Source organism: Haliotis rubra, unplaced genomic scaffold (assembly GCF_003918875.1).
Source record: "Haliotis rubra isolate DU_JTF1 unplaced genomic scaffold, ASM391887v1 Scf335, whole genome shotgun sequence".
Lineage (NCBI taxonomy): Eukaryota > Metazoa > Mollusca > Gastropoda > Lepetellida > Haliotidae > Haliotis > Haliotis rubra.
The window spans coordinates 50,630-63,844 of NW_025767008.1; the positions used below are offsets into that span (position 1 = coordinate 50,630).

At 40.6% G+C, this 13,215-nt stretch overlaps 1 protein-coding gene across 1 annotated transcript; it reads left to right on the forward strand.

Moving 5' to 3' along the window:
- Positions 1-4,802: 4,802 nt before the first annotated feature.
- LOC124284366 lies at positions 4,803-9,098 on the forward strand. Its single transcript, XM_046720450.1, has 3 exons — positions 4,803-4,843; positions 7,275-7,381; positions 7,795-9,098. The coding sequence occupies exons 2-3, from the start codon at positions 7,281-7,283 to the stop codon at positions 8,780-8,782; spliced, it is 1,089 nt and encodes a 362-aa protein (XP_046576406.1). The 5' UTR covers positions 4,803-4,843; positions 7,275-7,280; the 3' UTR covers positions 8,783-9,098.
- Positions 9,099-13,215: the final 4,117 nt, after the last annotated feature.

The window sequence follows — 13,215 nt, forward strand, 5'->3', positions numbered from 1 at the left end:
ATAATGGAACATGGAGAAGGGAAGTGTAAAATACTGGATGTAACATTGTAACAAAGAAATTAACATACTTGGCTAGGCACAAAGCTGATGAAGCCAGAGAGTAGACAAAGGACAGAGGCGTGGAAGCCAATGATGTACAAACCGTCGCATCAAATCAGCCGTCTCCTAAAAACAACAAGCTGGCATAGATGCCACCTTCTCCACATCCTCCAACCTTAACAACATTCTCCATGCCAATGGAAGAAAACCCGCCGCCGAAAGAACAACAACCCAAAATGTGTCATCTACAGAATAAACTGTGATTGTGGGCAGAGCTAAATAGGCGAAACTTCCCGACCCATCAACACCCAGTGAAAGAACATCAGACCTCTCTTACAAATTCCGACAGCAAATCAGCCATTTCCGACCACATCAAAAGCAAGCCCCAATCATCAAATGAGATTGGTCTGACATCACCATTCTCTCTAACAAACAAACAGACTTCACTAAACGCAAGCTCACCGAAGCCATCCACATCAAACGCCAAAAGCCCACCATCAACGAGACCAAGGATACTACATTCCATCCGCTTATGATGCTCTCATCCACCAAGCCCAATCTACTGTATAAACTCTGCTGTATAAACATCTCATTATTATATGTACATCATTGACTTCCACGCCTGTCCTTTGTCTACTCTCTGGCTTCGGAAAGAGCACAACCACCAATTTCAGGCTAAGTCAAACTTGTAGCCATGGAAACGCTAAAAATATTTTATTCAAATTCCAAACCTACCAGAAGGCACCAGTACACCATCAGATCTATATATGTGCCAAGTTTGGTGAAGAAATAGTGAACGGTTTTAGAGTTCTGCTCCGGAAAAGAGCACTACCACTAATTTCAGGCTAAGTCAAACTTGTTGCCAAGGAAACGCCAAAATTATTTAATTTTAGAATTCCAAAACTACCAAAAGGCACCAGTGCTCCACCAGATCTATCTATGTGCCAAGTTTGGTGAAGAAATAGTGAACGGTTTTAGAGTTCTGCTCCGGAAAAGACAAATGTGCACGGAAGGACGGACGGACGGACGCACGCACGCATGCATTGACGGAGTCCATTTTAATACCCCCCGCAAAACGCGTTGCGGGGGATAAAAAGTAAATAGATAGATAAATGTAATTCGTTTTGAAAATGTCAGAGCCATCTTTCCGGCTAAAACGTTTCCCACATGCGACGTCTTGATCCTATAATTCCTGCCACAATTCCATCTTCTGGCATATAACAGAGACAGTCGGTCCTGTCTCGAACAATACCTCTACACTTATTGAGAGTTTTATGTACGACAACCAGGTTGTTTACGAACTGCTGTTGTCCCAGCAGATTGACAGATTGCTTCTTCCTTATATATTCAATTAAAGGTAAACCGTTCGGTAGACGAGTGACATTTTACCTCCCCACAGATATTTTGGATACCCTTGGAGACGGAAAAGGGTTGGTTGATATTTAAGGGGCTGCCATCAACAAGAACAAAGTAACCTTTGTCAGGCGTTTTTAACAAACGGTGATGTCGTGTTGACGTGTTCTTGTATTTGTTTTATCAGCCATGGTATGATGATATTATTCAGCATCTGTATCCCCGCCCACCATCGAATGTCAACAAGGACGGTGTTACAGTAGAAACTAGACTGACTGACAACACCAGAGAATACAGACTTGAAAAGCCAAGGTATCTTAAGAATAAGCACCAGGCTGATTCGGCCCATGATAAATGTCTCAAGAACACGGAATTTCAGGAGGTCTGTATAACCAGATTGCCTAACCAGCCAATGCCTTCTGACATAGGTGCAATTTGACACAATCAATAATTTATGCCCTAGAAATCGAAATAATTACAACCCAATGATTAGAGCAAAATAATACCCATGCACTGGGCTTGGCATGACCATCAATTGATAGAACCAGGCCAATTCTACCACCCGTCCAGGTGAAGAAGAGGGTAGAAGTGGCGTGTTACTAAAAAAGGAACACACCATGCTCCTTTGCCCTCAACCACCAGAATCCCGTCCTCCACCGACACAGGAGCGCAAACTGATTGCCTAATCAGGTTGCCTCTTACCATCAGCAGTTGGGCGCTGAGGACCTATTTTACCAGGTCCACTCGGGGAAGAGCTATTAGCGTTACCCAGCATTCACAACTTGAGGAGGCTGCTGTTCACGATTGCCGACATCTTAGTTCCGGTTATAGTGATATGCCCTCCTTTAATCCTTGTCGTATGGAGCGAGGTCCAGACGGACCCCAGGGGTGATAAATATAGTAATAGAATTACTATGTGGTAAAATATCTTAATGGGACGCTAGGTAATCTTCAAGTGCCCATTTTAAAAAAAATATCAGGTATAAGATTCAGAAAGAATTTCCATTATAAAGTATTTGATGTGTTATTGCACATACCCACGGCACAGACTGGGACATGGGGTATTGCTGGTGTTACCCACAACAACAGAGTACAGAGATGCTGTGGAGTACCAAATATGAATTATCACAGGTGCGTTCAGCCATGTCCAGAGAGCTGTTTCAGCACCTACTGACATACCTCAGATTTGATGTCCAGTGCACTATTAATTTGTCCTTTGCTTGCACTTAGTTTACAGTATTCCGTCTGATGAATATGCTATAATTATATGAACTGCATTGTGTTTGAAATGTAATATTTTGAGTGTTTATATGAGTGTATGTGACTTGTTGGGTATGATGCTTGGGTGAATAGAGGAAAGACAGTGAGTGTGTTTGGCGAGGTTTACTCTAGCATGTGCCAATGACAGGTGTTAGTATTACGGAATCATATTTGGAAAAAATACAAATATGGCAAATATGTAAAAAAAATGTAATCTTTGAAAGCTATTCAATTCAGATATCGGATTTTCCGGGACAGAAGCGAATCCAGTAATCTCCTTAACTATGTACATATACTCATGCCAATAATGGTTGTCACCCCTTCAATTTTTTTAATAGGCTGGGGGTGACAACCATTATTGGCATGAGTATATCAGGATAATAGTTGTGTAGTTGTGTTATCGGGACCTGTCCTGGTGTGACAATGCGTCACTGTTTAAATCAGTCATATAATAATGAAAGTTAGTCATGCATGGGATTATGATGTCGGGAAAGAAAAAAAAGACAAAGTGATATATGTCTGTTGATGGCTATACAAGTTATAACTGTTTTTCGGGGAAGTGATCAATGCGTATCACATCACAGATGTATGTCCCGTCTTTTTTGTGATAGCTGTATCGCTCATGGTAACCATATTTTGTCTTGTATAAGGTATTCGTGGACAGAAAATGACGATGTAATATCTCACAAAATATGGCAAGGTAAATATTCTTCTAAAACTTTGTTTTTTGGGTGTTTTTGGTGATGATTAGGAAATCAGTATTAAACACCCAACGTGCAATTACTTGTCTTTCGTACTTATTGTTCATCATGTTCAAGTTTTGCATTGCGTTAAAGTTGCCCTCCCACTAAAAGTTAGATGATGAGTGTACTTTAATGCTTCTTTGGGTACGTTTTCATTCATTGTGCAAGCTGCGGCAGCTGAGAGGGCTAGGCGACTGACTTTGAATGCTGGCGATTAGGTGCCTGACTCTGAGGGTGTGGGTTCGAATCCCGGATGGGGTTCAACCCAACACAAGTACTAGAATCTGTGCTTCACTAAGAAAGTGTACTGTGTTAAATATTCCATCACAAGGGATAAGTATTTCAATGTCAAAACATTGAAGGATCTTTTTTATAATGCTATCTATCATTTAATAGTTGATTTTTTAAAAGAATTAGATTTGTTGACTGATCTGTAAATAGCTAAACATTTTATTGTTGGTAGTTTAGATTAGTAACTGAGATTGTTAGTGGCTGTACCCTCAAAGGGGGTTGAAGTAGTGTAAAATTATTGTCCTCCTGAGAGGGTACGTAAGTCCAACACATTTAAAGTAAATTTAAACTTGCCACCTTTTTAATCGTAGAATATGTGTGCTTTTAATTTATTGCTAGATTTCTCTTCCATCACCAATGGCTGAAGGAAGGGTGTAAATCCAGGTCCATGTAGGTAGCAAAGGTACTATGAGTCCCCATGGTCCCTAGTATGGTGATCTACCTTCAGTCGTTGGCGATCTACAGCCTATTTTTATATTGTGCTGTCCCCTAAAGTTGAAATGTTTTAGATGTAATTACTAGTTTTAATTTCGAATCTGTGATAATCTAGTTATTGTACTGTCCTTCGTTGACAGGTTTTTACAGTTCACCATTACTTACTATGTATAAAATTAATTGTTCTCGTCACGATATGGCTGAAATATTGCCGATGTGAAGTTAAATTTTAACTCACTCACTCACTCACTCACTAAGAAAGTGTAATCCCAAATATAACATATGCTACATTTGACCAGTTTCTAAATGGCATTGTTTTTCCATAGTATTTCAGATATTTATGTCGATTGACTGACTGACTGAGTTTGGTTTTACGCCGCTTTTAGCAATATTCCAGCAACATCACGGCTGGGGACACCAGAAATGGGCTTCACACATATGTCGATTGAAACATGCTGGAGTATTCAATTGTACAGACTTAACGCAATTATTTATAGAACAACTTCAGAGGTACAGGTAATTCTGAAAAATATGCCACTCGTTCAATTAATATATAGAGCTTTGAACAGCCAGTTTTAGCGAGGTTCGTGATGGTTGCTGTAACAGTGTGACAATGTTTGACAACATAACATGGATTAACAAATAGACATCAATATACTGGAAAGCGCGTATTCAGTACAACTGACAGGTTTAGTCGTGCACAAGCCCAATTGGAACAGGACGTAAGTATGCTGTTTAAGCACTGTCAATGTAGTTTAGTAATAGGCTGTGGTTCTCGTAATGATAATTAATCTGAACAGATTACCAAGATGTTTATGCACACCCCAATATGATGCCTAGCATTGAAGGTCCCCATAGTTTGCATTTTCAGATATCAAGTCATAGTTGAAAAAGACTGTTGATTGCACGACCTGAAATGCAAAAATGTTACAGTTGCGTCCTAAATTATTAATACCAGACCGCAGGATTGTACTGAAATTATAAACTACACAAAACAATAAACACGCTATTATTATGGAGATTTATTGTGCATATTTTGCTGAATTTACAGTGCACATGGTGTTGTAAGAATCACTGAGGATGAGTGAGTGAGTGAGTTTAGTTTTACCCCAATTGCTTAGATCGATGTTCATGCTGTTGATCACTGGATTGTCTGGTCAAGACTCATTAACAGATGCTTAAAACAAACAGACACACACACACACACACACACACATACACACACACACACACACACAATATATTACCGCTAGAGATATAGCTGTTTGCTTTTGCCAAGACATGTCAGCTTTGTTTACAATTGGCTCACTTATAAATTCACTGCCACACTTTGTAAATCGCCAACTCTTGTCAAGTCAATTTATCTTCATCTATCGTCTCCGTTTGCATCTGTTGTCTTCAATTGCAAATAATTTCTTTTTCCATCGCAAGTGATAAAGATGGTGTAAATCCAACTAGGGTCCATGCAGGTAGCAAATGCACTTTAGGTCCCCATGGTCCTTTGTATGGTGATATACCTTCAGTTGCTGGCGACCTATAGCCAATTTTTATATTGTATTGTCTTTATTTGAAATTCAATTTTAGAGCGAGATGCTAGATTTATGTCTTGATACTGTGATATTCTAGTTGGTTTTACTGTCCTTCGATGACAGGTGTTTATGATTTACATGTATTTATGGTGAATTCTAAACTTGTTTTAGTCACGATATGGCTGAAATATTCTCGATGTGACTGTAAATCTTAACTCATTCACTCATTCACTCACTCACTCACTCACAAGGGATAAATCTTTCAGTGTCAGAAGACAGGGTTTTATATATTATATGTATGTATTATCAATTTAGAACTAGTTTTAGTCACGATATGGCTGAAATATTGCCGATGTGACTTTAAATCTTAACTCACTCACTCACTCACTCACTCATTCAGTGTCAGAACAATTAAGGATCTTTTTATAATGTAAATTATCAGGTAATAATTGTTTTTTTAAAGGAAATTGAACTTATACATACAATTTAATTTACATATATGTCTCTTATGAATAGGAAGTGCTTATACATTACTTCGATTGTTAGAGGCTATACCCTCGAGGGGGGTTGAAGTCACGTAAGACAATTGTTCTCCTGAGAGGGTGTGTAAGTTCCACATATTTCTAGGTATTTCTATGCGCACCATGCTATTGAACACAGTATATTTGTCATTTTAATTTTGTGCTGACTGACTGACTGAGTAAAGAATATAGGCCACTATACCTTATCTCAGTGTGTCCCTCTACCAGAAAATATAGGTCACTATACCTTGATTCAATATGTCACCATACCATAGAAAATAGGTCACTATACCATGACCCTCCATGACCCAATACCAAAGACTGACTGACTGAGTATGGTTTTACGCCGCTTTTAGCACTATTCCAGCAATATCACGGCGGGGTACACCAGAAATGGGCTTCACAAATTGTACCCGTGTGGGGAATCGAACTCGGGCCTTCGGCGTGACGGGCAAACGCTTTAACCTCTAGGCTACACCACCGCCCCAATTTTGGGCTGAACTGACTCACTATCCCCACTGACTGAAGGGATGATGTAAGTCCAGCAGGTACATGCAGGTAGCAAAGGTACTGTAATTACCCATGTTCCCTAGTGATCTACCTTCAGATGCTGGTGACCTATAGCCCGGTTTTTATATTGTACTGTCCTGTATTGTAATAAATGTCTTAATGCTTACATGCTAGTTTTAAATTTCTGTGATAAACTAGTTGTGTTACTGTCCTGTATTGACAGATTTTACGAAATAACCTTATTTATTATTAAAGTATATATTATTAAAGTCACGACCTGGCTGCAATATTGTCCATGCGACTCTAAATCTAAACTCACTCAAATAATTTCTAAACGATGCAATGAAAATAAGAAGGCAACATCTGAACCGATCCAGCCCAGGGGATATCTGCATACACCCTTGAACAGACAGAGGTACTGTGAAGATATTTGTGTTCAAGCAATGTGGATCTATGTGAAAATCTGATCAAAGCATCATTGACATTCATTCGGGATAGAAAGAAAATATTAATATTACTGCTATGATCTTTTATAATGTTTTGCGTATAAAAACAAGACATGAGCTTCTGTGGGTCCGATTCTTGTGTTTCAGAGAAGCATGTTTGTGAAGACTAAGTGCTTCATAATTCTATCTTTCCTTGCCATCGCATGCATCTTCCTGCGGTGGATGCTACTGCCAGATCCTTATTCATACCACAGGTAATTTACGATATATTACTTTTGATATCAATGAATATATGACATATTTGGGCCATCACATTTTGGATATGTCTGTTACTACACGTCCATGGGCGTAAATGACCCCTTTGGCTCATTTGTGGCGAGGGCATGTGTCCAGTGATCTTTGATATCAAAGCAAGATTCAATCTCAATTGTCTAGTTTACAAATCATGATCGATGTTCATGATACATCAAACATCTGCTTCTTTTAGATTGGTTTAGTCCTATAGAACAGGCATACTGTGCCTAGGTTTTTACATCACTCAGGTGTTCCAATTCAATCACTCGCTCACTCATTTACAGGCCTAAATTTCGACAAGTACAAAACGTCTCCAACAGTGACGAGAGAACGTGAACCATAAAATTCAAGATCCTTTCTTCAAACATTTCAGAGTTGGAGAGACCGAGAAGACCACAGTGTTGGGATACAATGGCCACCAATCCAACCAATCCAGGATACGTTACATCATCTACCTCTGTAACGGGCGAAGATTGTGTGGGGGATGGGCAGACAGGCAACGAGGCATAGTAGCTGCATATCTTCTAGCAAATGTAACAGGACGACGGTTTGGCATCCAAATGACCCATCCATCAGATATAAAGCTCTTCTACATCCCGAATATTGTGAACTGGTATATCCAAGAAAGCAAAGTTCAGGGTTTAAGTAAGGAATATCTCGGGTGGATAGACAATAGAAAGGGGCCTAAAGACGTTAATGGAGACTTCAACGCCAAACACCCAAGTGATGTCATATTTTTAAGTACAAATATGGATATTATCACACTGATTCAAAAGAGTCCACAATATGGTCATGTTGTTCCAGAACCGTTCAGAAACCCCAACCGTGGCAAAGTGTTTCACACAATTTGGCATCTTCTCATGAAGCCTTCTCTTCATTTCGAGGAGCGAATCGACATGTTTATGATTAAATTACCAAGAACGGATGAGTTAGTTTGTGCTCATGTGCGAATGAGGAGAAATCCAACCATTCCAAACGATGGAGCTCAGATCAATTCCTTATCCACTGTCAAACATTTATGGACGTTTCTGTCTAAATTCAAAAACGCCAGTCGTATCTTCATTGCTAGTGACTCCATGGACGTACGATTAAGCGCCAGGAAGTATTTTGGCGCCAGGGAAATTGATACTGATGGGTTGGTGCTTCATATTGACAGACAGGCACATCTGCCTAATGCAGTGTTGGGCTTCGAGATGGCGCTACTTGACCAGGCTGTTCTAAGTCGCTGTCAGGTTCTTGTTGTTTCAAAAAGTGGCTTCAGTGTCAGAGCTGCCATGATGTCGCACAAGCATCAAGAGCTTTATGAATTCAATAAAGGCATGGTCACTCCATATCTTCTACTGGAATCCAAGGTGTTCTAGAAGGCATTTCTTTCACGATTACCTGCAGATGAAGTTACATTCCAACTAGTTTTACTTAATAACAACGATCCACGTGATGTTTGTGCCAAGCTGGAAGTATTACAATTTGGTATCATACGTTGCCTTCCTATAGTTTATCATCTGCTTGAAGCATTTTGACTGTTGACCTGTTGCAAGTTTGTCAATATTGGACCTGTATTATGCACACATATTTGTAAAGAGACATGAAAAAGAGATGGTTATTGAGACTTAAAGTACATTTTCAATTTATATGTTTACAGCCATATTACGATCGAAAATATATTCAAGGATTATGTATTTGGAAACGTTAAAACAAATATAATAACTTTATCTCGTCTTTGTTGTTCATGTCGCAGTGCGCACTCGTGAAGAGCAGCCTCTTCATGGTGAGTGCAGGGTAACGCTAATAGCTCTTCCCCTGTGTGGACCCGGGGCAGAATGTGTCCACAATAGCCGTTGCTCGTCGTAAGAGGCGAGTAAATTGGGCACCCTGTTTGCTGTGGGTTGCGCCCCTGTGTCGGTAGAGGGCCTTGGTTCCAGGAACATTGTTCCTTTGCCCAACACACTACTTCGACCCTAACTTCACCTGGACGGGCGGTAGAATGGGCCCGGTTCAATCAATCGGCTGGTCACGCGTAGCCCTGTGCATGGTTAGTAGCTTTGCACATATGTTGCTATTATTCTTAACTTGGCTATTTCGGGTTATAATGTATAAATTATTAATGAATTAAACTGATTGAGTCCTACCAGAAAGCAGTGGCTCATGGTCTAATCTGGCAACTTCAACCTCTAATGGTGATCTACCATCACCTATAGGCGATATATAGCCTATTTTTATATTGTGTTGTCACCTATAGTTCAAATATTTTAGATTTAATTACTAGTTTTACATGTATATCTGTGATATTCTAGTTGTTTTACTGTCCTTCGTAGGCAAGTTGTATAATCTACATCTATTCCATTTCAATGTATAATGTTCACGTCATGATATAGCTGAAATATTGCCGATGTGACGTTAAATATTAACTCACTCACTCACTCAACCTCTAATTTCTGTGTTTCTCCAGAAAAGTGCTAAGGGCAGATCAGCCTTTCTACCAAGGTTACAGGGACGTTATACTCCAGCAAAAAAAATATAAAAAATTGATAGCTGTCGAATCTAACAGAACAAATGTAACCTTGGTAGAGCAGGTTTGTTTCCACTGTTCCATCGTCCTTGATGACACGCCATGGTGGGTGGAGAGCAGGGATGTTGAACGCTTTTCCTACATTACACCGTTCTATCTGGTTCTTCAAAGCACAAACGTAGGTATATAGAATCTAAATCTTCTGATGAAGGATCTATTGAAATTCTTGACTCATGGCTTAGGTTCTAAAATCTCTCTCGGACACAAATCTACAGTCTGGTATGTCTTCAACTGATTTGGAACGAGACATTATTACGACATCATTCTACTTCCGGAAGTAAACACCAAATAAGACGTAACATTAAATTACAAAGATTCAGGCTATCAACTACCATTTCCAGCAACATACCTGTGTAAATATGTTGGGATATTCTTTTATATTTTAGTAGATTTAACGCATAAAACAAACACATTCTGTGATGACGTAATCGCCCGTAGATCGAACCGATCTCTGAGACAAACTATACTGAGTCAAAAAAGAAACTTCACAAAATGTAATTTGAAAAATAATGAATAATTTTTTTCTCATGATACATCTACGTATCCAAAATGGGATCCCTCTCTTTCGACACTAGAAAAACGTTAGCAAAACCTACTCGAACCCATCCATTCGTTGTGCAAATGATGTTAGTGCCAAATACACAGTACGACGTCGCAAGAGCAATGGGATGCAGCCGTCGTACTGTGTATGGCTTGCGAGGTCGTCTACAACAAACTGGCACCACTTCTGATCGCCCAAGGTCGGGTCGTCCACGTGTGACGTCACGAGCAGAAGACCGTCAAATCGTCCTACGTCACCTACGTGACAGATTTCTGCCGGCTACACGAACCAGGGCTGAGATTTTTAGAGGTCGACTGTCCTCACAGACCATTCGAAATCCGTTGCGGGCTGCCAATCTCCATTCTCGACGTCCATATCGTGGGCCAATAGTGACGCCGTTTCATCAACGTCAATGTCTGCTGTGGGCCCAACGTCACCTCCGATGGACCCAGAGAGACTGGAATCGAGTCGTCTTTAGCGATGAATCCAGGTTTACCCTCAGATTCGCGGACGGCAGGCATAGAGTCTGGAGACGACGTCGTGAACGGTATGCCCAATGTTGTGTACAGGAAGTCGACAGATTCGGGGGCGGAAGTTGCATGGTGTGGGGTGCTTTCTGTGGGAACAACCGTTCCCGACTTCTGGTCATCCGTCGAAACCTCACAGCTGCTGCTTACCGCGACCAGGTGCTCACCCCTGAACTCGTTCCTTTCATGGCGGCTCATGGCCCAGGTCTACAGTTCCAGCATGATAATGCTCTGCCCCATACCGCGATGTTGACACGAAATTTCCTTCAAAACGCTGGAATCAACGTCATGGACTGGCCATCGAGGTCCCCTGACCTTAATCCAATAGAGCACGTTTGGGATGCACTTGGGAAAAGGCTTCATGGTCTTAAGAACCAACCTCAGAATTTGCAGGAACTTGGCGCTGCCTTGCAAGAGCAATGGCGCAGAATCCCCAACCACGTGTTCACAAGCATCAGGCAGTCGATGAGGAGACGGTGTTTGGCAGTGGTGAATGCGCGAGGCGGCCATACACGATATTGAACTGAGAAATTTCGCATTTTTATTCTTGTGACTTGACATTCTGTATACCTATGTTTTGGAACGGCGGTGTAGCCTGATGGAACTGATTATGGCACTGTCAGTGTATCGACATTCTCTTCCCACAGAGGTTACTTGTCATATCTTCCTACGAACCTCTGTTCTAATACGGCCATATTTCCCGGTTCTCGTAAAATCCCCTAGCGGCAAAAGATCGCAACACGAATTGTCTCCCTTCTTTCTATCCAATCAGAACACGTGTTACATCGACTTAGATTCATCTTGACTAACACAAGCAAATGTGGGGCCACAAATATCCCCCATCTGCCGGGGAATTGTGTTGATGTTACACACAAGACGTTTAATGGCTAGCTTGTCCGTTGTCAACGAGGGCGATGGAGACGCCACTGATCCGCCATAACATGACTGAGTTCTGTCTAGAAGAAACGTTTGCGCATCGCGCAGGGGAAGAAGTTTAGTTTTCTCGAAGCATACGGAAATTACCAGGTATGATAAAGGGGTATATGACACCAATTCACCCGTAACAATGAAAATGGATCACACAACAATCTGACTAATTGAGGAAGATTTATTTATACTATCCTAACAGAAGGCTGATACAGGTTACCAATTTACAAATGTGGAAAGTGAAGAGGGAATTGTCTTAGATATATTATGGGCAAAGCAATATGGCATAGTCACCTCATTTTTAAATCCTTCCTGTACACCATGATTTCCTAGTTTCCATATTTGACACAGTCCCGACGTGGGTGCAAGTTTGTGAATTCACATTATAGGTACAACCACAACTGGCAAAAATCCCGTCCTCAAGAAACATCCCAACTAGATCAGAATCACCGAGCTTCTCCCTATAAGCTGGCTGGCCACATTCAATTAACTGACCAAAGCTGAATTCATCAAACCCCAAGCTGTACCACTAGTTACATAACAATTTCTCGCTCAAGCGAAGGCCCCTCACCCCAAGCTAAAACTAATTACACCAAGTATACTCATCACTATCTAAAACTGTACATTATATTTGCAAAATATGTTTCATCACCCATAACACTCCCCCCCTTACAAAAAAGAATGTTTTTCATAATTACAAATTATGGAAAACTTCTAAGTTATAATGATGATATTCACAATGCAAAATACAGATCAAATACAAATATCAAATACAGATCATATAGTGAAATTTGATCTGTTCACATTCAGCGGCATTACAAGTGTTACCATGATCACCGTTCATGTACACAGTATACATAGTCTATCTATGAAATGAAACCTCTTGAAAGGCCGTCAGCGACGACGTTCTGTGTTCCTTTGATGTGTTTTATTTCCAAGTTGAATGCTTCCAAAGCAATGCTCCATCTCATGAGTCTCTGATTTTTGTTCTTCATTTTATTCACGAACACCAGTGGATTATGATCCGTGAATACAAGTACCGGCCACTTTGTTGTTGACACGTAGATGTCAAACTGTTCTAATGCCAGTATCAGTCCCAAAGTTTCTTTCTCTATGGTGGAATAATTCCGTTGGTGTTGATCGAATTTCCTGCTAAAATAGCATATTGGGTGTTCAATCCCGTGTGCATCTTCCTGTTGCAAGACTGCTCCTGTACCAATATCACATGCA

What these genes read in the sequence shown, in the direction of transcription:
- LOC124284366 (XM_046720450.1), top strand. Translation starts at nt 7,281, where the DNA reads ATGTTTGTGAAGACTAAGTGCTTCATAATTCTATCTTTCCTTGCCATC. An exon ending in GATCCTTATTCATACCACAG is followed by an intron (nt 7,382 to 7,794) that starts GTAATTTACGAT and finishes CAAACATTTCAG; the next exon opens with AGTTGGAGAGACCGAGAAGA.